Raw genomic sequence first — 27,675 nt, forward strand, 5'->3', positions numbered from 1 at the left:
TTTGATGAAAATTTGCAGGTGTGCAGTTTGTGCTGTGGACAGAAAACAGGTTGTTCTTAATAACTGTCACCGTCATCACTGTGACAGTTTGCGGTGGTGTCTTTTTACTCGGGTAATTGCAGTAGGTGGAATTAGTCTGATTTTTAACCATTTACCATTTTTGTTTTGTGTCTTTTTGTAGTCATTTAGGGCTCTTTGGGGTAATAGTAGTGTTTTTTTTTGAGGTAAATTGGTTTCTTTTTTTTTGGTTGTTTGTATCTATTTGTATTTGTCATATGGTGTTTTCTTTTAGCTGTTTTGTGTCTTTTTGTAGACATTTGGCTCTCTTTGGGGTCAATTTTGTGTCTCCTTTTGGTTGTTTTATGTCTTTTTTGCGTAATTCTGTGCCTTTTTTGGTTGTTTTATTTCTTTTTGCAGCCAGTTATTTTCTTGTTGTGGTTGTTTTAGGTCTTTTTGTTGTCATTTGGGTCTCTTTGGGGTAATTTTGTTTCTTTTTTGAGTTGTTTTGATTCTTTTTCAGGTAATTCTGGATTTTTTCCAGTTGTTTTGTCCTTTTTGGTTGTTGTGTGTGTCTTTACAATCGTTTTGTGTCTCGGGTTAGTCTATGTCTCTTTTAGGGAATATTGTGTCTTTTACACTTGTTGTGTGTCTCTTTGTAGTCTTATGTGCCTCCTTGTGGTTGTTTTGTGTCTTTTTGTAATGGTTTGGGTCTCTGGGTTAATTTTGTGTCTCTTTTGGGTTGTTTTTTGTCTGTTTATAATCATTTTATGTCTCCTTGGGGTGGTTGTGCATCTCTTTGAAATCATATTCTATAAATGACTTTACAACATGAATATGTTCGCATGTTGAGTTGTTCGTGCTGCAGCAGCCTGTTTTCCAATCTGCCCACTCCTTTTGCTTTGCTGTCCATCAATAATTTTCCTGAAGAACATTTCTACAGCCCCGGCCTCAATATGTGAAAATGCAGACTTTATTTTTACAGTGACATGACTGCATCACAACACGCTGTCTGCAGCTACAGAGTAACCTATCCTCCCTCAAGGCCATGAAGCCAAGAGAAACAGTGGTCTGATTCATGGGTTCACAAGCAAATTCTATTCTAATCTCAGCGGTGCTGTGTCCTTTCGCCGTAATACCATACTTAGTCTGTGAAGATAATGTTGTTGGAGTGCAAATAGAGTTTTGTCTATTAATGGACGGCTCTGAAAGTGGGTGGTATGAGAAAGAAGTATTCAGCTTATAAAACTGCCACGGTGTATACAATCATGTTCTGGACTGTGGTCCTCATCCTCTCCTGTGCTTCTACTGGTGACGACACACGTTCACAAGCATGTTGTCCCTTAACTGTTTCAGTATGAACATTAATTCATCCACACTTCTCTGTGTTTTCAATCATTTCTCTAGTGTTGTGGAGTGCTTTTGTAGAGCGTGTGAATGAGAATGCATATCCTCCTCTTAAACAGGTGATGCTATTTGCTAAAGTCAGAAAACACTTAAACCTGCAAAAGCTGATTGTTTTGGCCACATGGGGGCAGTAGGAAGATGTATACATCATCTGAATCACCTTTAAGGTTGATTTGGCAAACTTGTTAGCAAACTGTTGCACATTTACTCACCTAGCAGTTACAGAACAACATTATCATCATGAAGTAATGTTCTTGCTACCTGTTGAATGCAAGTCCAATATTCACTATTTTTTAGCTCAGTTTTTGAACTCGACCAACTGCTTAAGGATTTGTATTGCTCTTTCATGGCTAAATGCTCCGTTGTGTACACCAGCTCGTCTCTAACTGTGTCTGTTATCTGTTTGGTGCCTAGCAGGTAATGTAAAGTGGGATTTTAGAACTTTTTCGTTAAAATTGCTGCGTGCTGCATCCTAATACGACATTTTGAGAACAGTGACAGCAAAACAATGAGCTAAAACTCACTATCAAGCTAAATACAGCTGAGCAGAGCTATAGATTCAGCAGGCTCATCAATACGAGCAACCTCTTTCACAATGTTACATGGCTATTTGAATAAAATGCAAATTGTAGCTGCTTTAAAAGTGTACTATGTAGTAATGGACAACTTTTTTTAGTGTACCAGGTCAGCCTGTTAAACATCTGAGTGCTTGTGGATTCATATTGAGTTGAATTAACTATTCAATCTGGCACGAGTCCAAACCTCTGCAAGCTAAGGCCTGTGGTGCATTCATGTGCTCCCCAGGAACGTCCAAAACACAGGAGAAGAAGAAAATAAGGAAATACATGCAGAAGGCAGAGTCTGCGTAGATAAATACTCTGCCATACACTTCTAGTGGGTCATAAGTGATGATGAAGTTTTGTGTGAGCCTTCACATCATGTTTTAGGAAAATCCTGCATAGTATTATTAAGTATACAACCCGTTAATATTCTACGTTTCAGATTTGAAGGACTGCGAAAGGGCTAGAAAAACAACATTCAAAAATATCAAGAAAATTTTCCTATCTCCTTTTTTCTTCTTTTTGAGATGTAGCGAGGCCACCTGAAAAAACAACACTTTCCTCTAACAACAACACACTTTCCCTTCAAGACGTTTGATATGATTGAACACTCTAGACCCAAAATGAATTTGGCCGCTGCTTCTGGAGACGGCGACAGCTGTTATGATGGTAGTTATTTTCATCACACACGCCACTATCAGTGCTGTTGAGATGTAATGTCACCCCATCGGTCGATACGGCTCCACACACATCTCAACAGGCTATGAAATGACTTGAACTTAAAGAGGCAAGCGTGTCACCACTCTGTCGCCCGCTAACCAGTGAAGTTTATCCTCGCTTCAGAGCTTGCTCATCTCGCCACGCTCTGTCAGTTGGGCCAGCACTCCCTCCAGCCTTTGACCACTTAAAATTGCATTGCAGTTTCAGTCCATCTACCACTGGAAAGGTGACTCAGTAACTGGCACTCATAACAGCCAATATGGCAAGGTGGTGATTTTCAGTGGTGGAGGTCATTCCCGGGACACGTCACGCTCTAATAAAGGTCTGAAGCAGGAAGTCAAACTCAGACTGTGCTGTTAAGTTACACTTTGTGACTTTCCTTCCTATACATGTTATATTCTCACAAGTTTTGGAGAGAGTCCCTGTCCATCCAAGCTGGAATTGTCTCTGAGAGCAACATACTGTGTGATGTAACAAGTCAAAAGTCAACTCATGCTAACTGAGGGGACTTTCTCATGACTGATGGATACTGTTTCTGTGCCATCTGTCCACAGTCCTCGCCACCAGTGCTGGCACAGCGCACCGAACAAATATGGACGTCCTCGGTCTTCTCACTGCGCTACCTGCAAGGCCAATTTTAAATGCATCATCCTTGAACAGACACTCTGATCTCTGGCTAGTTTATTTTTATTGAGGGATTTTGGAAACAGGCCATTCTGCGGATACGTTTGGGTGAGCAGATGGCGGACTGATTACTGTCAGATCCTGGTTGTCAACGTGTCATTTAGATAGAGACCACACTGGTGCTGAACTCTGGCTCTGCTAGTCAAAGTAATGTGGATCTAGTTTGTCCTCCTGTTTCAGTGACTATAATAAAATGTGCCTTACTGTGAAGAGGAACTTAACACAGGGTTGAAAAGTGGGGTTTTACTGTCCTCTCTGCTCAAAAGGGTCTGATTTCGGCCAAAATCACTGAGTGTTGTGTTCAGATCAGTGCTTTGTTACATCTGTACAGCCAACAGTGATGCCACCTGGAATACATCTACACGTCACCGCATCAAGGTGATCATCAAATTATAAACCACTTGAGGTCAGCAAAAGCTACATTTTCAGGGGACGCTTAGCTATTCCTTAAACCTGCTTAAGCTCTTTTTAAAAATGTTATTAGTGTTATTTTTATCATTATTCAATTTCTTAAATTTCCTTTTATTTTTGTTAAATCATCAATAAACCCTGTGGACTAAACTAAGAAAAAAAGGAAAAAGAAAAAGTCTATCCAAGTTGTTCTAAATTTCTGAAACTGAAATAAAAGTAAGAAACAGGCTTAACACTGTTAGAACAAAATGTATAAAACTGAACATCCAACTACTTAGAGGGTCTTTTAATACATCAAATAGCTGAATAAGACTTTTTTGGGCAACCAAAATGTTAAAAGTAACTTTCACGAACTGAAAACACACTGAAATATTGTCAGCTACGGCTACACCTCACTGTAAATCTGGGGTTAAGCCCTTGTTACATTTCCTATCCAACACTGTTAAGGCTTTTTGACACTGAAATGTCTTAATCATATAAAAAAATCACTCCCTGTACAGCTATCAGGAATGGGGAAATTAGCTATAGAGACCAACACTGTGAACATGTTTATTTCTGCTGTGACGTCTATGAGGATTGACTTACTCTTGGAGTCAGTTTAAAGGGGACGTTTGAGGAAGCTTTTGGCACTTCCACTTCACTTCACCTTCCAATTTATTTTTCAGCGCCGGAGGTGCAACAAGCTGAGCCCATAACGCTGACATATTTTCACCTTGACCCAGTGATTGTGTTAACAGATGGTACACCAGCAAATGTAGCTACACCAAACATTCACTCTCTTTAAGCTCTGTGTTTGGTCTCCACCTACTCCTGAAGGACAAATTGGTCTCACTAGTTGCTAAATGCTCCAAATGTACAAGAGCTGGTCACTAGTTTGGTGCTGGCTAGGTTAATCAGAACTTTTTTTTGCTATAAAGCAGCTTCCTGCTGTGTTTGGAAACTGCTGATTAAAGCAATGAGAGTGAATCAAATAGTAAAGTTGTGGCTATAAAGCAAAAACACCAGCTCAAAAATGTCCTAAAAAGGTGTTAAAATAGCTCAGGGGACCAAAAATCTGGGTTCATGGCCATGATTCACACTATGCAAAATCAAAATATTGATTTGTTTTAATGTAGTCAATATACCCTGGTCTTAAATAAATGCAAATGTTGCTGGATATTTGTAGGCAGATCAACTCTTGAAATTTCCAAGAAATTCTCGGCTTTAGGTTGATGGATAGCTGGCACGTAAGGACAGGACCTATGTGTGTTGCTCATGGCAACCACAGCAGCAGTGTGTGACCTTAAAAGTGACTGACACAGGAAGCAATCATTTGCTGCATGACACTGTACCTACAGCACATGGCTCTAAAGGTGTTGATTAGCCTTCTTCATGCTGGTCATTGGACACATTTGCAACTCCCCGTGAAAGCCCACAATGAAAAATTCAATGTGGCTGAAATCAGAAACTGTTCCTCTCCCCATCATTATACACTGAGTCATAATCCCAACCTGATCTGGCTTTGAAAGTCCCATCAGCAGGGAATCAATCAATAGAGGATGATTTTGAAACATGGGACGTCACCTGAAAGCGAGCCTCCCTCCTGATATTTTCTCTTCCTCTGATTATTCTCAGTGGGTCGGTGAGTAGGGCTGATGATGATTCCTGTATTCTCGTGCTTCACATCGAGCCCCGCTGTCTGACTGCACGCGGATCATTTTCAAAAGCTTCAAAAAAGCCAAGAGCCGCCTTTGATCCAAGATGTCATTGTGACTTTTTAGCTTTGGGATGGCATTTGGAAAGGAGAACAAAGCTTTGGTCAGCAGAAGAGGAAATAGTGAAATGTCAAACTATATAGTTCAAACTATATAAAGTCTTATGTAACACTGTATGTGACTGTGACATTAGTTCAGTAAGTTACAGCGTGACCAGGGATAAAATAATGACCATATATAGAGTGATGAGGCTGTAGTGTCCTTGAGCAAAATACTGGAGCAGTGGAGATGCTCTTATGTAGTTCAGCAGAGCGCCGAGCACAAGGCTGAAGAGATTCAACACATCAAACAATCCTCAAGACCACCGTTACTTTCAATGTCTGAATCTGTAATCTTTGATATTCAAAGGAATGTTCTGTAGTTGCTCCATTCAGGGATTTTAAAAAATGAAAAGTAGAGCCTGTAAAAGCACGTTCAGTCCCCATCTCATCTTTATTGTATTTTCTAAAAGCTGATTTATGTACCTGATCCTCTCAATGCCTCTCTGTTAAGTAATCGTGCTTTTTTTTTGGCGTGGGAACATTCCCCTTTTTCTCTGCTATAAAACAGAAAAGGAAAATGGATTTTTGTGACAAATAGAGATCAGATAAAAAGAAATATATGTTTGACATTTAAAGGGGAACTTCAGTATTTTTCAAACAGGTCCCTATTTTCCCATGTTTTTGTGTGTAGGCGACTAATGGAAACATTTGTGAAATTGGTCTGGTGATGAAAGTGAGCAGCTGGCAGCCGCGAAACAATTTGCGTCCACTAATACTCACTTGTTTTTGCCACTGACAGGCTCTGATTATTACTCTAAGCATCTGACAACATTATGTCAAGGATCCCAACTGAGATAGAGCTTTTAATTTAACAGTAAGATCTTATTTGTTTAACCAGCAACAGCCCCAAAATTGTGATCAGCAAACCAACAAAACTACATTTAAATAAAATGAATGAATGTATGAAGAGTTAATTTCAACCAAATCAGAGATGGTGAATGTTGGAACAGTGGAAAGAGAAACAAAGATGTTTTCTGTGATAGTAAACGTGTTTCTTTTAACTCTGTTTGGTGATAGTGATTTCAGAGCTGTTTCTAGTTAAACAAAATATTACTCTTTAACTATCTTTTTTGGGATTCATTATGTTGAACCAGAAACCGGCCAAAAGTTGCCATCACTAATGATTAACAAATGTGGTTTGGTTGAAATAAACCCTTAATTCACCCAGTTAGATGTGAAAACATGCTGGCTCTATACGTGCTTAAACAAATGCTTATTCAAATCGAGTCTGGTAGTTTTGATGATAAGAGAGCAGATGAGTAAGTAAGTAAGTGTGTGTGTGTGTGTGTGTGTGTGTGTGTGTGTGTGTGTGTGTGTTCATGTTCGACGTGACACACTGCAAAACAAGTAAACAGTAGAAAACAGAATGGATAGAGGCCTGTGAAATCTTTATGGTGGTTATTTCTCTTTATATAACCCTTAATTATTCAGTCTCTTTTTTAAACCTTGTGCAGATTAATTTGGATCAAGGTAGAGGAGCTGAAATGGATGCGTTCACCTGGGTGTTGTGTTACCATTAATGCAGACAGGAGCCGGAGGCCATAAATACCTGTGACTACTGCAAAATCATTTGACCCGGGATGTGAATGCTGATTGGACACATTCCCATTCCATTAAAAAGCCAATGTTAGCAGGTGTAAGTGTCTTTTTTTTGTGTGCAAGAGAAATGAGACTTACATGGCAAAAAGAAGCGTGCATGGTGGATGTAAATTTTTGATGCACAAATGCTCTCAATGGTTAAATTGCAGTTGTATTTGTGCCTGTGAGCTGCAGTGGTTGTACTCAATACTGGACCAATTTCAAAAATTGTTGTACCTGTAAGTCATGTAGACACACACAAAAAAAATTGAAAATAGGGTCCAGATTGAAAGCTACTTAAGTTACCCTTTAAGAGTCAATGGTGGTAAAAATGAGAAAAACACTGCTGCTGAAATCTAACTCTGTATTGGATGTTGAGTGCGTCCACTGAGTGATGCTGTTTGTCTTGTTGAGCATGTACAAGGTCAAAGGGTTTCCATAATGGAGACCTGCACGGCTGATTTACTGCAGCACACACAAATGAAGAGTGATCACGCTTGGAACATGTAGACGAGGAGTGTTTCCTGGCAGCCATGCCTGACTTTTAACCAGATATCTCCAAGCGCTCCTTCAGGCTGACTCATCCACCAGTCTTTTTCACAGCGGTGAACAGTGATACACGTTCATGCAGAAAACACGGTCAGATTTTCACTGGGGGGTCTGCTCATACTGTACGCGTGTAATATAGGCACAGATTCATCCAAGCATCTCGTCTCGAAGAAACGTCTCGCTGTTTCTGTTAATATCTCCCCACTAACTCTCTGCCGTGATATCCAAGAAAGAGATGGCCACTCAGCTCGTACATATTACATTAGCGTGTAGTTGCCTCTGGAGGCCCGTCCAGTTATTCTGAGTGAGCTCCTCTGGCGCCATGTGATGTCGATTGGACATGAAGAGGGCAGCGCTAATACTAGGCAACTGCAACGAAGTGCTAACCAGGAGGAGCCGCAGAAAAGATCTCAATCTCTCCTAATATCAATCAGGCTCTTCTTTGTTATGCAAATGTGGAAATTACATTTGCACGTAATCCACAGTGAGCCAGCTCCATCTTGCCGAAGGATGGTTTCTTGAATCAGACATCAAAGCAGATTGGCACATTCAGCTGCCAAAGAAAATTACCCATGCCTTTTTTAATCACAGTCACTCAAATCTTTTCAACGAAACGACTGGTGGAAACAAACTCAACTGCCACGCACACCAACCTGAACAGGACAACAATGAGAGCGAGACAAAGAGATGGAGGAGAACAAAAGATGTTCCAGTGTGGTTTTATTTCTGTGGTGGAAGAGATCTCAGCTTGGATGTGACTGAGAGTGTGGGCTTTTTTTTTCACGTTTTCCCACCACGGGCTCCGAAGTGACAGCTGAGACAAGACGCCGTGTCTCTCCTTCCCCCACTGTTAGCACTCACAGACACGGTGGGCAAATGTCTGTCAAAGATGTCAGACTTTTGTTTGAGTTTAACTGCATCCTCAACATCTCTATGTTCTCAGTAAAATCTCTGTTATTTGTTTTGTGTGTATCTTCAAGTATTTTAACAATTACTTTATTTTATTTTATTTCTTTTATAGGTTTCAACTTAAGCGTGCTTTTACTGGATTATTGGTTTATCTATCGTTTGGTCTTTTTTGTTTTACTTGTGTGTTATTATCTTTTATTGGTCTATTTATCTTATTTTATTGTATGTTTAGTTCCTTTATCATTTTAATCAATTTGTATTGTCTTTTTATGGTCATTATTATTTTATTCAATTTTAACAATGTTTTTTTAATCACTTCTGACTCATGTCTTTGTATATTTTATAATTTACCTCAGTTACTATTTTAGGAGTTTTTATTTGCTTTCTGTGTATCTTTGACTACTTTAACTTTGTATTATTATGTATTATCCTCTTTTAATGGTCTACTTTTAGTATAATTATTTCATTTAGTTTAGTTATTCTTAATTATTAATCTATGAAATTTTATATTTATTTTTAATGGATGTGATTCGCTTTTATGGTCTGCTGACGGCTTTGTTTTGTGCCTGCAACTTGTAGCTCGCACTTTGTGCAGCACATTGCGCTTCAACCTGGAGTGAAACATGCTATATAAAGATTTGCTTCTTAAAATTACATTTTCAATTATTCCTATCTTTTTTTTTTACTACTAGACAGTGTTCACTAACAGGTTCTTTAAGTGCTTACAGACACTATTTTTACTGCACCTTCCAGTTAGGGTGATGGTAAATGGTTTCACAGTGTGGGGGGATAGTTAACCCCGTGCAGTTTGTTGACATGCTGCAGGTGGTGGCCTGTTGAATGTCCAGCTGAGCCAGGAATGTAGAGGCCTTTTAGGTGCAAGGATCGACCGTGCAGACAAGAGCGGATTCTCCTACAGAGCTGATGCTACTACTATATGATATATGATGTATGATAAATCTCCAAGTCATTAGTTGGAACACTAAAGCCCCACAGTAGACTTCAGAGCCACCTTGGCAGCCAGGCCCTTACGCCACATGTTGAGAGGAGTTTACTTCAATGACAGGCTAAAGATAAACATAATTGCAGCAAGCTAAGCTACTCTATCTGAGCACCCTTTCTCGTAGAGCCCTCGGGGTCTCCAACTGATTTATTGCGGTCCCTCTGGCCCCCTGTGTCTATCTTTAGCTGCGCAGACTTTTACAAGCTTGTTGAAGTGAAGGCGTGCTGTGACACTGTTGTTGGAGCTCGCTCCAGACGCTCGGGCCGACCTCAGCCGTACGGCCTTCCACAGGTTGTGCAAAGCTTGCTTAGATTGGCGGGAACCCTGCAGAGATAGGCATGTGCTGAGGAATTCAGGAGTCCAGTAGCTGATGTTTTTAGACTTCAGTGGCTCACAACTGCTACTGTCTTCAAGCTGCTCAGTGGTGGAACATAACGCAGCACATTTACTCAAGTTAAGTGAGAGGGTAACTTTTCTATTAGTCAATACGTTGTTTTTGATTTTTTTAAATCCTGCACAGGATATCTTTAAGTGCAATTTTTATGTACTTTTACTTCAATTTCCTTTTCATTACACTTTTTTAGTACTTGACAGCTTTAATTACTGCAATTTAATACATTTAAGGTCCAGTATGTAGGATTTTGTGGCATCTGGTGGTGAGGTTGCAGAACTGAAATTTTCTCCCATATGCCAAGGGTGTAGCAGAACTACAGTGATCAACTTTAAAACGCGAAAACACAACAGACTCTGTGGAAGATTTTGAACTACTGAAAACTGAATAATTTTCCAGTTTGGGATTTTTAGTTAGACATAATTACTTTGGGCCGCATGGTGGACAAGTGGTTAGCCACACAGCGAGCGGGGCTGGGTTCGACCCTGGGGCTTTCTGTGTGGAGTTTGCATGTTCTCCCTGTGTCAGCGTGGGTTTTCTCCGGTTTCTCCTGCTTCCTTCAGCAGTCTAAAGACATGCAGTTAGGTGAAATGGTGACTCTAAATTGCCTGTAGGTGTGAATGTGAGCATGAATGGGTTTCTATCTCTATGTTTCAGCTCTGTGATTGTCTGGTGACCTGTCGAGGGTGTACCCGGCCTCTTGCCCAAGGCAAGAGAGCTGGGATAGACTGAATTGAGGTAAATAAATTGGCATTTGAAGTGCTGTGTGCTGAGGTAGCAAGCTGGCTTCTAAAAGTGGATGTCATTGCTGATTCTGATTTCACGGTGTATTTTTACAGTGTGGTACTGCTATTTAGAGATCTGAATACCTTCTCCTCCACTGTAGCTACATGATACTTTGTCTTCTCCACATGCTAATCAAAAAAATAATGCAGGGTGTTATTGACAGCTGATGATGCAATCCACTTGTAATAAGGCTTGATGGCTGCTTTAAAATCAAGTTAGCTCAGGGATGAATTCATAAATACTTTGAGGATACACTCTAACTGCTCAGAGAGCTTTGAAGTGGGCAACATGGTGCTATAGCGGAGCGGAGCAAGCCTTTTATCTCACTGAAGAGGTATGATGTTCGTTTTCAGATGCTGCTATTGGTCAGAGTCTCAGCACGCCTCCTTTTCATTCATTCATCCATTCATTCAAACAGCAGAGTCTGCTGGAGGACAGCTTAACCTATGCGTGTTCAAGTGTTTAAAAATTAAAATCCTTGTTTCAAAGCTTCATTTTTAGTATTTTTGTCTACACAGATGCAGTGATTTTATTACTGATTTGTGTAGAAATGGTTTTAGACTTTCATCTTTTATTATCATTGTTGACCCATTTTGGTAATCCTGCTGTTGAACATTTTGTGATGAAGCTCTCCTGAAGTATTTATTCTGGTCTTAAGAGCCCCTAACGCCGGAAGAAACTTTCAATTCAAAGACTTAGAAAACTCATTAATTAATAAGCCTGCCTTTCCCCTGTAGTCGCTTGTTGTTGTTTTAAGATCTGTTCTTATTTATACTGTTATGCAATTTATTGTTTGTGCTCATTATTTTTCCACATTCCTGCTGTCTGTCTGTTCATTGTTTATTATTTTGCTTCTAATTTTAAGGTTTGTGAAGCCTTGTGCGTGATTTTTTTCAATTTAAATCTTCTACTTGAATAAAGTTTACAATGTCTGTTAATTTTAATGAGTGGAAAATTAAATGAGATCAAGTATTGACCTTGCTTTTATATAATATATCTCTTGCCCCTGCTGCTTATAGCTATTTTTTTTTTTTTTTTTACTATTTTCTGTTTTTCTTTCTCTAATTTATTTATTTGTTGCTAAAGAAATCTAAGTGATATCAGACGTGATCAAAGCTACATAAAACATCTTTTCATAACATGCATTCACCTGAAGCTGAGTAATGGGTTAAGGTGACTGGTGAAAGCTTTAGAAGAGTCTTACTTTTTAGGAGGAACTTTTAACCTGCAGATTTTTTTTTTTTCATTTCTCAGTTTCTTTTGGAGCTAACAACAACAAAAACATATTTTCCAACTGACCACACAGTGTTCTCTGCCAAATAGAAGACATGTCAAAATAAAAGTGAAATAAGATGTTGGAGCTGACTTGTTTTTAACACTTCAATCTCCACAAACATTTTGGGCAGTCGTACCAAGCCCCGTGACCACCGTGCATTTTAGCAATCTCCATTGTTGTGCTTAAAATGTGCTTTGAATCAACATTGCTAAATATTATCATTATCACTCTGAATTTACCTGCTTAGTGATTGATCTAGTAACTTAAAAAAATATATGTATACCATGAAATGACATTAGATGCTGACTAACACTTTATAACTAGAAAACTAGTTTCTTCTCTTTTTTTAACTTAATCATTATAGACTTATATCTGTAGAGCATGTTTTTTTTTTTAATCATTATTAGAGTCACCAGACTTTTTTGGGGATATAAATGAACATAAATGTACAGAACTCTTCAGTAACTCCAAGAAAACTAACCTACATATACGTATATGTAATGTTTTAAATGTATTTTTAGATGGTTTGAGCACCATCGAGTGCCATCTAGTTCCATAAATACTGGAGAGAAGGCCGACATCGGTTGATTTCTCCAACACTCAGCAACTCACCCCAAAAAAACCTGGACTGATGAATAGCGCTATAGGTAAGAGGAAGGTTGAGAGAACCCTTAAATGGATAAGAAATCATCCTAAATCTGAGACTCTAACCAGAGGAATCATCTCACTGTATGTGAAAGCTTAGTGCGTTCTGATTTATGTCCTCACCATCGCAGAGGAAAGCCTGGCATAAAGCCTCCATATGGTATGGTTTACATCGGGGGGACTCTCAAACTAGCGTCCATTAAATGCATTCCTTGTTAACAGCCTGATAACAGCGGGCTTGTAGATCCCAGCTCTCCAGTCATGTGACTCATCACTCAGGTGTGTTTACAGCTTATTACGCAAGAAAGGGACTCTGGAGGCAGTCGACCCCGCTTTGCAACACATGTTTTCCAGCTCCAAGAAAAAGTCAAAGCAGCTCATACTCTGAGGCAGTTATTCATCGCAAATATGAGCGCAGGTGACGACCTTTTTAAACACTTGCTTTCGCCAACACAAACACAAAGGAAGAGAGATGGAGAGTAAGGCAGCGTGAATGCATGTGTGAGGCTGAGAGGCTCGAGGTGAGCTAAAGATGTCGACGGGGTCATCTCATTTCACACAAAACCATCAATTACACCCCACCTCGCTTGCTTTATTAGTTTGTTGCTTTAGTGCAGCGGCTGCGCGGCCAGCTGGGGAGGGAAGACGGCTATTTGTTGTCTCGCAGGCTGAGAGATGAGAGGGATTCTCCACAGCTTACATAACATGACTCTTTTCATTCAATACATCCAGGCCTTTGTCCATTTCTCTCGATGGGTGTCAGTAATGTGTTGAGTGCAGAGATTTTAGCCTGATGATAAGATGATAAACAAGCTCTGATGACAAAGATGCCCTGAAAATGATAAATATCCATATTTAATGTCCTTCTCAACCATTTGGTATAGCGCATTTTGAAATAAAAAACCAACCCAAAACAAAACAGTATTTAACTGAACTCAAGCTGACAGAGCCGTCTCTACCATTTGGTTTAGGTGCATTAAAAGAAATACACTAGATGTCGCTGTGTTGTTAAACAATATACCTTCTCAGTTTGCTTCCTACAAGAAATTAGCAACAAGAAAGTCACACCAGGCTCTGTGTGGTGAGATTTTCAGAGGTAGGCATATTTTTTGACATGTTATAGTTTCAGAGATCTTACTGAACAAATTTTTGTAACTTAAACTAAAAAATAAAATCTAATTTAGAGTCAAATACTTTTTTAAATACATGTTCTACTAAACAGTTTATTTGTCCTCTTATTGTAGAGGTAGTGAGGCTAAGCTAATGAAATTACAATGAATTACTTGCTAAGAAATAAAAAATCTTCTGATCATTGTTCATTCATTGTTGTTAAATGATACATTTAATTTTATTCATTATAGTTATATTATTATTATTATTTTTTTTTTTTTAAAGCCATGCTTTACCATGTGGTTGAATTGGCCTTTTAAGGTAAAGGAAGTTTTGCTTTATTTATTTATTTATTTATTTATGTCCTTTAGATATTGAGTGTAAATTCTTTAATACAATAAAAAAATACAAATATTCATTGTTGTTAATACCATATATTTTCAAATAAAATAATAAAACAATATTAGTACTAAGTAATACTACTTATTCCATGGTCACAAATTAAAATATGTTGCCATAGTAATATATTACAAGCATTATAGCAGTAAATTATTCGTAATTTAGATTTTTTTTTCCTCTCTGTTTTACAATTACTATGAACATTCATCTCAACCATTTGGTAGAGGCCTATATCTAAAAAAAAACAACAGGGCATGTCAAAATAATAAACATCAATTTTTGTAACTATGACCCCAGGTACATTAAAAATGGAAAGTAATTTTTCATTGCTTTTTTCTGTAATGAAAACTTTAAGGGGACTTTTACACCACACAATATTGTCTGTAAAATAGGTGAATAAAGCCTGATCATCTTATTTACAGCTGAGGTCAAAGCCTCCTCACACGGACACAACCATCAGTCGCCTCAGAGTGGTTAAAGCAAACACACGCAGGAAACCAAAGAGTAAATATTCCGTCAAAAACAACCACAACCGCTTTTTTTTTTGCTGCTCTTTGATGTTAAAGTGTCAGACAGCTCGGGACAGACGTGAAAAGAGGCACCTCTGTAACACCCAAGAATTATTACATGGAGGAGCAGGAAATAATCCTGTTTTGAGTCTCCATTTGCTCCCGTAAAATGAACTGATTTAGCAGCGATCTGGAGTGGATTTGGTGGGATGAGGTGAAGGATAAGACGACAATATCTGTCTGTCTTCTCCTGTTACTATGTGTCCGTTCTGTTTATCCATGAAGCAAACACTTTCAGAGCCATTTACTTATCTCAACTAAAAAACATCAGCGGAATAAGTGTGACAACAAAGCAAAACCACAATCTCATTTTCAAATATGAAATTGCTAATACCACTTTGTTTTACATCATCAACACAACAAGCACTGAAGTGAAATACCTACTGTGCTCAAGAAATTAATATTTCATTTCCCCAAACTGTTATTTTGAGTTGACATTTTGTTGACAAAGATGCAACTCTGAGACAAAGCCCCTCTGTCACAAGGTTGTTGTCAGTGTACAGTGGCCCTGAGAGCTCAACACAAAACTAAAGCATGGAAATATACAAAACATGGCAAAATAAAGAACTCATCTTCCTGAATCTGACAACACATATAGCATAACAAAATGTGTGGTTGATAGACAGACACCACATTTTCTTTTGCAACACAAAGAAATATAGAAACATGGAAAAACAAGCTCACACTCAACTACTATGTTTGTATATTTCCTCAGTTTATCTGAACTTGGAGGCTAGTATGGCCAATGCTGGTAAATGGCTGCAATAATGTGAGTCATTAAATCCAAAACCAGGCACTGTTTATAAACGGCACATCACAAAGACTAGAGCGACAGACGCTCAGCAGTGCGCATGTGTCGGCGTTTTGTGTATTTTGTGTTTACCACCAGCTACTCTGTCAAGAGTGGACGGTTTTATCTAGTTTTAAAGCGTTTTCTTATACTACACGTTTAGATCCTGGTTGTTTTACCATCATGTTTTAACGAGATCGACGATTTTAACCCTCGCACGGCTGGATCTTTAGTTTATCTGGCCCACTGGACTCTCTGGACTGCTGCTAGCTTAGCAGGTTTGTTTTTAGCCTGATGGCTAGGCTAGTTGGTCGCTTCTAACGAAACTTTTAAGCTTTTAAGCTCGCACAACTTCAACGGACAAACTGCTAGTCTGATGGCTGAGTGTGGATCCAAGTGTCGGTCATGTCATCTTACACAAAAACCCTCTGGGCTCCTCTGGCTGCAGCAACCGGCGACCAGTCTGAGACACTCGGACACTGATCCCATTCTCCCGTGGAAAGGATCCATCATTAACAGAAACCCGGAGCTCGAGGCTATTTCAGGGCTGCTCGTGGGAGCTGAGCCCCAAGCAACGGCAAGTTCGACCCCACGTCAACCGGAGCAAAGGACTGTGGCCCGCCGGGATAAGCACCTCAGCCTCCCGCTGACGGAGAGGTTCAACATCTTGGACATGCAGGATTTTCCTCCACTGGAAGGAGGCTCCAACCTTTCAGCGGCCAAGTCCTCCACGAAGTCCTCCGCTTGAAGGAGGCTGTCAGGAGAAGCTCCGGAGGTCCCACTCGTCCGATGATGGCAGGGGACCCCTCTGCTGAGGACGCCACCGCCGCCTCGCTGCAGCAGTCCACGTCAACAATCCAACATCCACAGCCGGTGAATGTGGCGCACAGCGCTACATCCTCCATCAACACTGGTGGTGCGTGAAGTCCAAGCAAACCGTTACCATCTGCTACCCGGTGTTAAAGTCTCCGGCTTAGGTTGTGCCATTCCCCACGTGCTGTCAGCTCACTCCTCTGTTAAGAAGGTGGTTGTCCACTTTGGCACCAACGTCACTGCACGGCAACAATCGGAGATGGCGGAAAAGGTGTTCACTGAACTGATGGAGTTCTTAAAAAACATTTTTATCTTGGGACCCATTCCAACACCGAGTGGAGGGGCTGAATGTTTCAGTAGGTTGCTGGCACAAGTGGCTTCAGGCTCAATGTCGAGCTCAAAACTCATCGACAATTTCATTTTTTTTCTGGCAGCATCCGTTTTTCAGAACAGACGGTCTTCATCCAAGTCGGTTGGGCTCACGTATATTGTCAGCAAACATTTTTCATGGCCTCTGTCCAGCTCACCTGCATGACTGTTTACAATCACCGGCACCTGTGACCTGCTCTGGATACTCACTCCTCATTGGTTATCAGTTCTACGCAGCTATCTATTGTAGTTAACACCGCCCTCCACAGGCAGGGAGGAGACATAACCGCTGCCATTCCTGTTAAAACCTTCACCATAATACATTTATGGTTATAACCAGCATCAGGCAGAAAAAGTATGCTCTCAGCGCGCAGCATCCCTATCTAACTTAACCCCAGTTGTACACCAGCCTCAAACTCTGCCTGATAATGTTTTTAGCAAGCTAAAGTTGGCACCATTAAATACCAGGTCTTTTTGTCAGGCAAGTCACTTTTAGTGAATGATTTCATTATTAAGGAGAATCTTGATTTTCTGTCTTTCACTGAAACTTGATTGAATGAAAAAAAATAGCAAAGCAGCTCTCATCAAATAAGCTCCCCCAAACTTTAATTTTATTAGTGAGGCCAGAGCACCTAAAAAGGGAGGCGGAGTAGTCACCTTATTTAATGATGTCCACCAATGTGAAAAGTTGTCATATGGGAGGTTTGACTCTTTTGAATATGTTGCACTTCAGCTGAGATCCACCTGTCGAGTGACCTTAACAACTATTTATAGGCCCCCTAAATATAATCCACACTTGTTGGATGACTTTTGTCAACTGCAGTGTGTGTTGATTCTGTGTGTTGATTCTGATTGTGATCTTATAGGCGGTGATTTCAGTATTCATACTGACAACCCCAAAGATGGCAGTGCTAAAGAACTCTTATTCATCCTGGACAATTTTTTTCTTTCCCAACATGTGACAAATCAAACACATAACAAGGGTCATATTTTAGATCTCATTATTTCTAAAGGTCTACACATTTCAGAGATGTTGCCCTTTCCGACCTCTACTGTGTCCTTAAAATGACCATCGCTACTGATACCAACAGAATTAAAACAGGGGTTATTAAAAAGCATTACATGAATAAAACACCTGTACATTTGTCAATGACCTTGTTAACCGTTTCAGTTCTAGTATTACGAATGCTATCGATGCCATTGCCCCAATGAAGACTTAAGTTGTCACTGGTAGGAAAAAAGCTCCTCGGAGGAATGACACAATTGCTAAAGCTCAAAAGACAGAGTGTAGATTGGCAGAACGTAGGAGGCAAAAAAAAAAAACAAATTTCAGGTCCACTATGACATCTTTAAAGAGAGAGGAAACCTTTAATCCGTGTGAACTGAACCTTTGAGTTAGCACTTGTGAGGTTTTAACACTGCAAAAACCACAAGTCAGCTCCAGTACCTAAATGAGTGCCTGGATTATCTTGTTTTCTCAGTGTGGTTTTGTTGTTTGTGTTTTCAGCTTGTTTCTTAATAATATGCATGCTGTTAAATTGGTGGTTGTGTTTCTCAAGTTGCCTGTGTTATATTTCTGTGCTTTGAGCTCTCAGGGCCACCGTACAGCACGACTGAGGTCATTAACAATGTTAGTCATCCAGCACACCTGGAAGATGACGGGAATGCAGCATTCCAACCAGTGACCCCTGACCTCATGTTCGCCTCACAGACACATTTCTCTTCGCTGTAACACCATGACAAGAGTGTATTCTCACACTCACTGTCAGGTCATCTCCAGATCACAGTCCAGGTTTCTGTCAGTAGGCAAAGTGCGTTGAGTGCTGAGAAAGTTAGTCGATTGAGTAGAAAAGTAAATTCAATTTTAAAGTAAATTCATCAACAGTTTAGTTAATCCATTATTTTTTAAAAAAGTCATTTATTAAACTAAAACTGTCAAACATTTGCTGGTATCAGCTTCTCAATTGTAAGAATTTTATTTTTTAATATATTGAGATTTTGGACCGTTGGTTGGAAAAAACAAGTGATTTAAAGTGTTCTGAAAAATCATGACGGACATTTTACATTTTATAGTTTTTTTTAATAGATTAATGGTATTTATTGATTAACTAACAGCTGGACACTAAGTCAAAGTCAACTGGAATTTATTTTAATGGCAATAACTAGTTTTTGGCCACTGGGGGGGGGTTCTATGTGGTCTGACCTTTCGTCCACACGCAAACTGCCCTTCAGGTCAATGAAAATAGGTCTTTTGCAAAACTCCTGGCTTGAGACATCAGAGTGCTCACCATTATCTATTCTGTGAGGCATCTCAAATGAGGCAACATTTCATGCAATGGTGGACTTGACCATAATAGGCTGGCCTTCACTTTCTTAACAGTACTTTTTACATGTTTGCCAAAAATGTATATTTACTCTTCTACAGTATAGAGGATCAGAGGCATCTGGTAAAAGCTTTCTTTTTTCAGAATTAGCCAACATCCTCTTCTTCTTCTTTGTGTGATTGGATTATATTGCTGCCTGTTGGTTTGGTATGCTGTTGTAAGCGCATCAGTCTGGGTTTTTTGTTTTTAGTTGGACACATATTGGTTCTCGGTGGGTTTGTTTGTACACACATGATTCACTTTTACTACAACAATAGTGATTATATCCACTTTAAAGATGATTAGTATTCTCTTAAATAATCTGCAAGTCCAGTTGCCTCTGACGAAAGAATCTTCACAGAGATTCACTGACGAATTAATAATAAAAACAACTGTTCATAGCAACCCACCCCAAAAAATGGTTTAATACACCTGGTCCTCACCTATCTGATTCTGATAGTACTACATTATGCAGGACGGCAGGAAGGAAGTATCATCATTGCGTTTGCTAAGTCAATTTCCTGAGCTCTGGTTCTAGCTGTCTCCAGTGTGAGCCCAGTGATCAATCTGCAGCTCTGCATATGATATCATGTTACAATGTGAGACTACATCGATGCGATGTGAAGTCGGCGTATGATATTGGCGCTAAAGTGCAGGATTTGCTGTAGCGTTTTACGGGACTGTAGAGGCTCTGAAATAGATTGCCCCGGGCTAAAGCTTTCTCTCATCCTCATCTCAGGACGTCTTTTTCGCTCCGTCTCTCACCTTCTCCCAGCGCTCACATCACCTCTCCTGGGAAGGCAGGCCCAGGCAGGCGGCCAGCTGGTGGTGCCTCACTGGGATGGCGGCAGAGACACTGAGAGCACAGTCAGATGTAGTATCAAAGACATCAGTGGCTCAAGGGGGAAGATTCTCCAGAGACACAGCAGTATAGCTCTCCTGCCATTGCACTTACAGTAATCCCCTCTAAGGTTTTCATACTGGCATGTTCGTGTGTGTGTGTGTGTGTGTGTGTGTGTGTGTGTGTGTGTGTGTGTGTGTGTGTGTGTGTGTCTGTGTCTGTGTGTCTGTGTCTGTGTGTCTGTGTGTCTGTGTGTGTGTCTGCAGGGATTTTAGCATTGTGAATGGTAACATAAATCTTTGCATGCAAGTGTGTGAGTGGGTGATAATGATGTGCAAGCATATGTCTGGGTATACCCAAGATGCCTCTCTCTATTTCTTCTGTGTGTGTGTGTGTGTGTGTGTGTGTGTGAGTGTGAGTGTATTACAGGAAAACAGTGACTAATGTCTGCCCTCTTCTCTTCCGTAAGCTGATCTGTCCCTGAGGCGAACGAGAGGGCACCAGCTTTTCTCTGCCCTAGAAACACTGCAAAGACAAGTGCACATACTAAACAATCATGAACTCAGTGGTGCCTGTGAACAGCCACTCGCGCGCACAACTCAGAACATCTATCTCCGGGTGCCGTGAGGTTAACTTGGCGTCCATTACCTAACCCACAACATCCAAGGGAGATGACCCATGTAGTGCTCAGACAACACAAGCTCAAACTGGTAGTGCAGCATTACTCACTCTGTGTAAACAGGGGAATGGTCGAGTACGGATACACACAGATACACCTATTCGGGCACTGATGCTGATATAGAGATGATGTAATGAGTGTGTATAGGTGCAGGCGCTAATAGTAGCATATTGATTGTGGTACTAAGGTGAGATCAAAGACCTTTTAGATTGAAGACATTCTGCATCTTTTTTTGTCCTAATGCATGAATGGCCTTTCCTTGAATAGGATGTCAGTAAGGTGCTTTTTCAGTGCAGCCATATTCTCTGTGGATATGGATAGGGTCGCAGGAGGTGACACTTAATTTACCACTGTCATAATAGGCGCAGTGTCTGCTGCATACATAATTAATCGATCACTGTTTTTCCACATTGATAACGGCCCGACCCGGGTCCTCACCTTGTCTCTGAATGCTGATTGCATTCACCATTACTGTGAGACATGTAACACACTCTCAGAGAGAAGCAGCAGTAAGGAAACAGATTATATGTGTCACATGTTGAGATCCACTTAGATCTAAACAAACCCAAATCCCAGAAAACATGTTGTTGTATTGTTACATTGCACGGAATTATGTTGATATCATGATGTGGTTAACATGTGGCTAAGTTTAGGCATAAAAACCACTTGGTATTGGTCAGGAAAAGATCATGTTTTGGCTTAAAATGCCCAGTTCTCGGGGTACAATCCTGGCATGAAAAGCAGCAATATTTCAGTAAAAAACAAGCATTTCTTTTGCGAATATACCTGCAGATATGTCGCTACAAAACCCTCACATTTGGAGCCTCAAAAGCTGCCATAAAACCACAGATGGGTCACTACAAAGAGACTTATTTGTTGCCAAAAAAGCACCTGCAAAGACAGCAATGAGTCGCTACAAAACACCCAAGTTTGGAGCCTAAAAATCCACTGGAAACACAGCATGTGGTTGCCACTAAAAATTCACATTTGGAGCCTTAAAAAACACTAGAAATGTGACAGGTTGCTTTTAAACAGCAATGTTTGGAGCCTAAAAACAGCTGGAAAAACACCAATGGGAGCAACAAAACAGCTGTATTTGAAGCCTAAAAGGCTGCTGGAAACAGCAATGACTCACTGAAAACAACTAATTTAGTTTGTTGTTTTTTGGTGTGGAACAGTGGTCTTCAGCTTGGCGGGGGTCTCCTCTGCCACACTATCCACCATCCCCTCCACCTCCAGGTAACAAAGTCAGCTCACATATTCTTGGTTTGCAGAAAGAAACAATGCCAATATTTTCCTCTGGCTACTTGGGTGTTATAACTCTAGAATTGAGCTGGTTTTCAACAGATCTTACATTAGGGTCTACAACTAGTTACAATAGTAGTCTACTACATTTGGAAGAGGACAAGTTTTATAGGAGGAAAGAAAATATCAAATAACGTGTGATGAAACTCAACAAGACCCATAAAGCTATGTTTTCCAGCAACAAGCATTCATCACTAACCCAGTGAGAAGTGGTTGGAATAATAAGAATACAAGCAGTAGACAAGGGTGAGATGTGTTGAACTACACCAGCAAACTGAAGATCTGTTCACTCTATTTTTAACTCAGAATTTTAATGAAACATCCCCCTAGCGCCCATGAGCTCCCTTTTTTCCCTCAATGAATTCATTGAGTTGAAACAGATTTAGGCAGTAGAATGAAAAATGGTGCATAGAAATGACTGGCTGGGTTTGGAGATTAATATTACAGCAGGAGAAGTGATGATCTATTACTGAACCCTCTTCAGTCCGCGCAGCATACTGAGGATGAAAGTGATGAGCGCTGTTGCAATTACTGATTACTCAAATCAGGAAGATAACATCTGTTGTGTAATTAAGTTTACTTCATGTTGGATGCACACAATAACAGCCATTTTTAATCTTCTGCTACTATGAATCATCCAGTTTTTATGGTTCTAGTCTGGGTTTCCCATTTTGGACACTTTTTTTGTTTATCAAATGGAACAGAATTTAATGTCTCATATCCAACTTTGTTATTTTTTGCAAACAAACGTCTTATCATTTGAGTTCAGATAAGGTTGGATCAATCGTATATCACCTTGTTTTAAAAAAAGGTGCAAGTATCCTATAAATAAATGAATCTTCACATCAGTGGTGTGTCTATGGAGTGGCCTGGGGTGATGATTTGCAATCTGCCAATTCAGTTTGAACTGTCTGATGAGGAAACTGATTTTGTTCATAAGTGCAATTCAGTCTTAAACCTGAACATGCAAGAATAATGTCTAGTCTGACTAATTTTACATACAAATAAATTGATACAACCGTAAAAAAAAAGTTTGTTTACATAGGCTTACTTAGTTTAATTTTGTTGGCACTTTGTACTTGCTATTGTACTAATGACATTTAGAGGAACTATTTCTTTAATAAAGCATGGAAGCTTTATTTGACATTTCTGTGGTGTCACTCTGTTGTTGTGACTAGTTGGCCTATTTATATTTTAAACTAAAGTATAAACAGGAATGTAAAACACTGCAATGCTTGCAATTAAAGTAGATATGGTAAGTGGAGACAAGAACGGTGAATAAAAGCTATGCCGACGCGTGTGCCCACAGCACAGTGCCCTCGCTCGTACTTCATGCCACACCTGCAAAAAGCCCAGTACCCACAGTGCAATTTTGGACCGTCTCAGACAAAAGATGACCAACGTGAAGGAAACGTGGCGAAATCTTCGGTTGTGAAAAGTGAGAGGTATTGTGATCAAAGACAGCCTGGACAAAATTGCTTGTCAGTGTCAGAAATTTGAGATGACCATCTCACTTCGTGTCTGCTGTTATGACCTACGTTTTCTAACCAACCAATAGAAATGCAGCATGAAATGACACACCGATTAGCTTAACTCTGCTAAATGCTAGTTGGCACTGAGAAATACTTTGATCTCTTATTGCAAAATTTGCAAACCAAGTTGGCCTCTTTTCCCCAGCCATGACTGCGTCAACACTCTCCTCCTTTACCTCTTCTTCAGATTTTTTTGCCACATATAAATGCTACTGTAGCAAGGGCTCGATCAATGTTTGTTCACATTTTTCTCTTACCCCTACCGCAGCGTAGATAGATGACACGTGCTAATGGCATCTGTCCTTGTGCATTGACGTTGATTAACGTATATCGTAGCCTGTACCCAGCTAGCAATTTTTGGTTCTAAAAACGCTCTGAAAACGGTACAATGCAACCACTGCAACATTTTAGGAACGTTTTCAGGAGAACATTTTCTTTCAGTTCCCAGAACTTTCTTCTTAAAGTTAGTTAGTAAAATTCTCTAAAAACATCAAAAAATGTGAAAAATGTATTGTTTTTTTGTTAACAGATCACATTACATTACATCTTCATTTTAAAAAATGGTCTGTCGTCTCAATTACATGTTCTGAATGTTGCTTTGAAAATGTTCACCCTTTGTTCTCATGTAACATTATGGGGATGTTTTATAATAGAATATTCTATGATCTGTCACTTATCAACATCACCAAAATATCCTCAGAATGCTGCAGTTGTGTTACGTTGTAGTCAGCATTTAACCTTATAGGGACATTATTTGACGTGATAAGCATCCTTAAAATGTTCTTTAAGCATTAAATTAAAATGTTTTTTATTTGCCAGTGTTGTGTGAATGTCCCCCTGCTAGGCTTTGTCATCGTACAGTCAGCATACCTCAAACTTGATGTTCTACCCAAATTTAATACATCCTTGTCACACAGCTTGTACTAAAATGAGAAGATTACTGAAATGTCACAATCTGTAGGAAGTCAGTGCCCTTCTTGGGCAACCTCAGTAAAAAAAAAAAGTCTGGACACCCCACTGCTCCACAGCAACACTGATGAGCAACCTATAAAGCCCATTTGTCTTATTGCTTACACTTCGCTGGTGTGTGCTTCTATCATATATACAATATGGCCATTGCAAACCAGCTATAGTCCCGTCCACTGCTCTATGAAAGAAGAGCGGGTGCGGGACAATTGATTTTTCTGCAATAGGTCGGGGAGGTGATGTGGGGGACTCGTGATTGTGCAGATAAACAAATATTTGACAGCAGCAGCAGCAGCAGCAGCTCTGGGCTCCCTCTGTGGTGTGTTTGCAGTGTGAAAGGCGGTGAACTACAGGAGTTGTCTCCGGCTCTTTAGTGCCCAGTTTGACGGCCTGTCTGCGTCCTCGGAGAGGAAGAGCTGCTGTTATTGGTTTCTCAATGAAGGATCATCAGCGGCTCCCCGGAGGCTTGGTGGACTGTAGCGTAGCGCTGCTCTATCAACTGTCCGCTCCTCGGCTTTAAAAACCGCTTTGCGCCTTTATCCACAAATAAACAAGTGGGCAGTGAAGGGGATTCTCGGAGCATCATCATCATCGTCGTGCGCGTATTTAAGAGGGGCGCTTGTGTGCGTTTTCAGCCTACTGGGAGTTTTATCGTTTTTTTTTCGCGGAGATTCGCGGCAAAGTTTAACGCAGATTTAACATGAGTGACCTGGAGGACGACTTTGCCAAGATCCTTCTGCTTAAGGAGGAGAGGATACGGGACTTGGAGAGGCGCCTGGCGGACAGGGAAGACGAGATTCAAGAACTGAAGAGAAAATTGCACAAATGTCAGTCTGTTTTGCCCAGCGCTCAACTTATTGGACCGCGGACCCGCAGGGCGCAGGGCATCTCCGCGGAGCCGCAGACGCACCAGGACCTGTCAAGGCAGGCGTTTCGGAAATATGCCAAGTCCGACTGGTAAGAGCACTACTTTAGAGCTCCATTACGCCCATGTGCCGGCTTTGTGTCCTATCTTTAAATATCTCTCTGGTGGTTTTTCCTCTTCACTACCAGAAAATACTGTGAACAAGGAAGCTAAACTCTCTTTCTCAACAGAGATGCTCCTTTAAAATCAACGTGCATGTGCTGATAGCAACTCCAAACACACTCAAACACAAACACATAGGCTCTCGTCTTCACTTCTCAAAGCTTTTCTTTCTGTTTCCCACCTTCTCTTTTTTTTTTCTAAGTGAGAGATGGAGACGTTTGCCATGAATGGGCGAGCACTTTCATTCTTGGGGCCGATGACGCAGCTCCAATGCGAGCTTCAGAAAGAGCCTCCTAATTGATCAGATCCATCACGGCAGTCCCACGGGACACAGACAGGAGGAAGTGCGATGCATTATTGGCTTTTAGTAGCTGGACGCTGAGGACCCGAAGTGCATGTCTGAGGATATTTAATACTCCATTAGAAAACGCTTTGTTTGACCATATGCTTCCTTCATCACCTTTAGGTGCTCGTTTTAGCTTCAGGGTACAGTTTTTCTGATTTTGAGGGCTTCAAATGAGACCTGGATAATAACCATATAAAAACTGAGCAAAGTGGTTTGATTTCTTTCAAAAACATGAGAAGACAACATCAACTCACCAAGACATGGTCCAAAAATTAAAAACAAACACACAAACAAACACAAAAAAGAAATTAACCTGAACTTAAGGAAAAAAAAGTTTAGAAAGGATTTATTTTATAATTTAATATTTGTTGCAGTAACATTATTTTAAATATACAGTTATTATAATTTTAAATATAGTTTTTTGGATCATTTTCCTATTTTTTTTTTTTTTTTAAAAAAGATCTCTAGTAATCCCCACTCTCTTTTTTAAAACTAATTTCAAGGTGATTTTCTTGTCACCTTCTACTAATTTCTTGCAATATGTGGGACATTTCTTGCCAAGTTAGACATTACCTTTTCCCCTCTATGTTTTTTGAAAGAAATTAAGCCAATTTGCTCAAGTTTCAAAGGGTCAAAAAAAGCTTGTGAAAGGTGTCTGAAACCCAGCACAAGAAACCTAACATTGATCCAGGTTTCAAAGGGTTAATCAGTTAGTAACTCACACTTTTCAATTTCTCCATTGGCTGTAATTACTCCAAGCAAAAAGTTTGACCTTTGTCTTTATCTTTTCTTCTCCATTTCTGCTATAACCATCCTATCAGGATAAATGACTTGCTAATATATTGATACCACACACACACAAGCGGAAACCAATCTGCTGACTCAATTAATGCAATAGACAGTGGGGTTAATTTTATTGAGATGGCTAGACAATTTCCAGTCTTCATTTGCATTAATAAACTGCAGACTGTGACTGGTCCTCATTTGCACTCTTTGAAGGACACACACTGTGCCTTTCATACAAACACAGAAGTCCACAGAAAGAGTCCTGAGGTAAGAAGTGAAACTGAGAATTAAGTACGGAGGTTATGAATGACCCGGGTTCATTGAGAAACAATGACCAATGAGCTGCACTCAACACAAAACTAATAAAGTGTACTCAGCCTTTCCACACTGTACATTTGATGACTTGATTTGATTTTAAAAATCCATAAAAAATTAAGGAAGATCAACTTGTCAGATTTCAGGAGCAGGGCTCATTCTGAAAATGGTCAAATTATCCCCAGCTGTTGAGGCACACTAAGTGCCTGAACGGGCCTTCAGTGGGCAGACTGCACATGGCCGCAGACACTGTGCAGTGAAACTGAAGTAAACCTATTTGCATTTGTTAAAAGCACCGGTGAGATGACGTGACCGGGGGTCCACCTACGCCGCCGTGCCCGCTGGGCCACCACGGGGTCAGAGACTGTGTGACCCCCATTAGAGTCAGGACGTGGCACCAGCCGGCGTCCCGCACAGCTCATCGGATTACCGCAGCATGGAGCAACGGATCCTGTTTCTATTGATCTGCATAGGAAAAGGGCTGAGCTGGATGGTTAGAGAGGTGAAATTTAAAGCGCAGAGGTGCTTTGAAGGACAGTGGGAGGGCCTTTTGATGATCGTAGGGTGCGGGGATGCAACATTGGACTGGAGAACTCTCCAGGCACCTGCAGTTTCCTGATATGAAGGAAAAGTTTGCTGCTGTGCCCTGTGCCCTCCTTCCCTTGACAGAGATAAAAGAAAATATGATGGTTTTTAATTGGCTCAGGGGAGAAAGGTTGGCTTTATTAGCACTTTGCATTCAGAGAAGAGCACA

At 40.3% G+C, this 27,675-nt stretch overlaps 1 protein-coding gene and 1 long non-coding RNA gene across 2 annotated transcripts in view; one reads left to right on the top strand and one right to left on the bottom strand.

Moving 5' to 3' along the window:
• LOC148187680 (uncharacterized) overlaps positions 1 to 27,675 on the bottom strand; it is a 163,370-nt gene that overhangs the window by 26,150 nt on the left and 109,545 nt on the right. The gene's annotated exons all lie outside the window — the stretch shown is intronic.
• The window catches only part of LOC121954489 (cGMP-dependent protein kinase 1), a 118,822-nt gene continuing 116,020 nt past the window's right edge, over positions 24,874 to 27,675 (top strand). The window contains exon 1 of the mRNA XM_088086805.1: positions 24,874 to 25,404. Coding sequence (XP_087942931.1) covers positions 25,148 to 25,404 — 257 coding nt within the window. The 5' untranslated portion in view covers positions 24,874 to 25,147. The remainder of the gene's footprint in view (positions 25,405 to 27,675) is intronic.

Source organism: Plectropomus leopardus, chromosome 13 (genome assembly GCF_026936395.1).
Source record: "Plectropomus leopardus strain MGB_pleo_1.0 chromosome 13, ASM2693639v1, whole genome shotgun sequence".
Taxonomy (NCBI): domain Eukaryota; kingdom Metazoa; phylum Chordata; class Actinopteri; order Perciformes; family Serranidae; genus Plectropomus; species Plectropomus leopardus.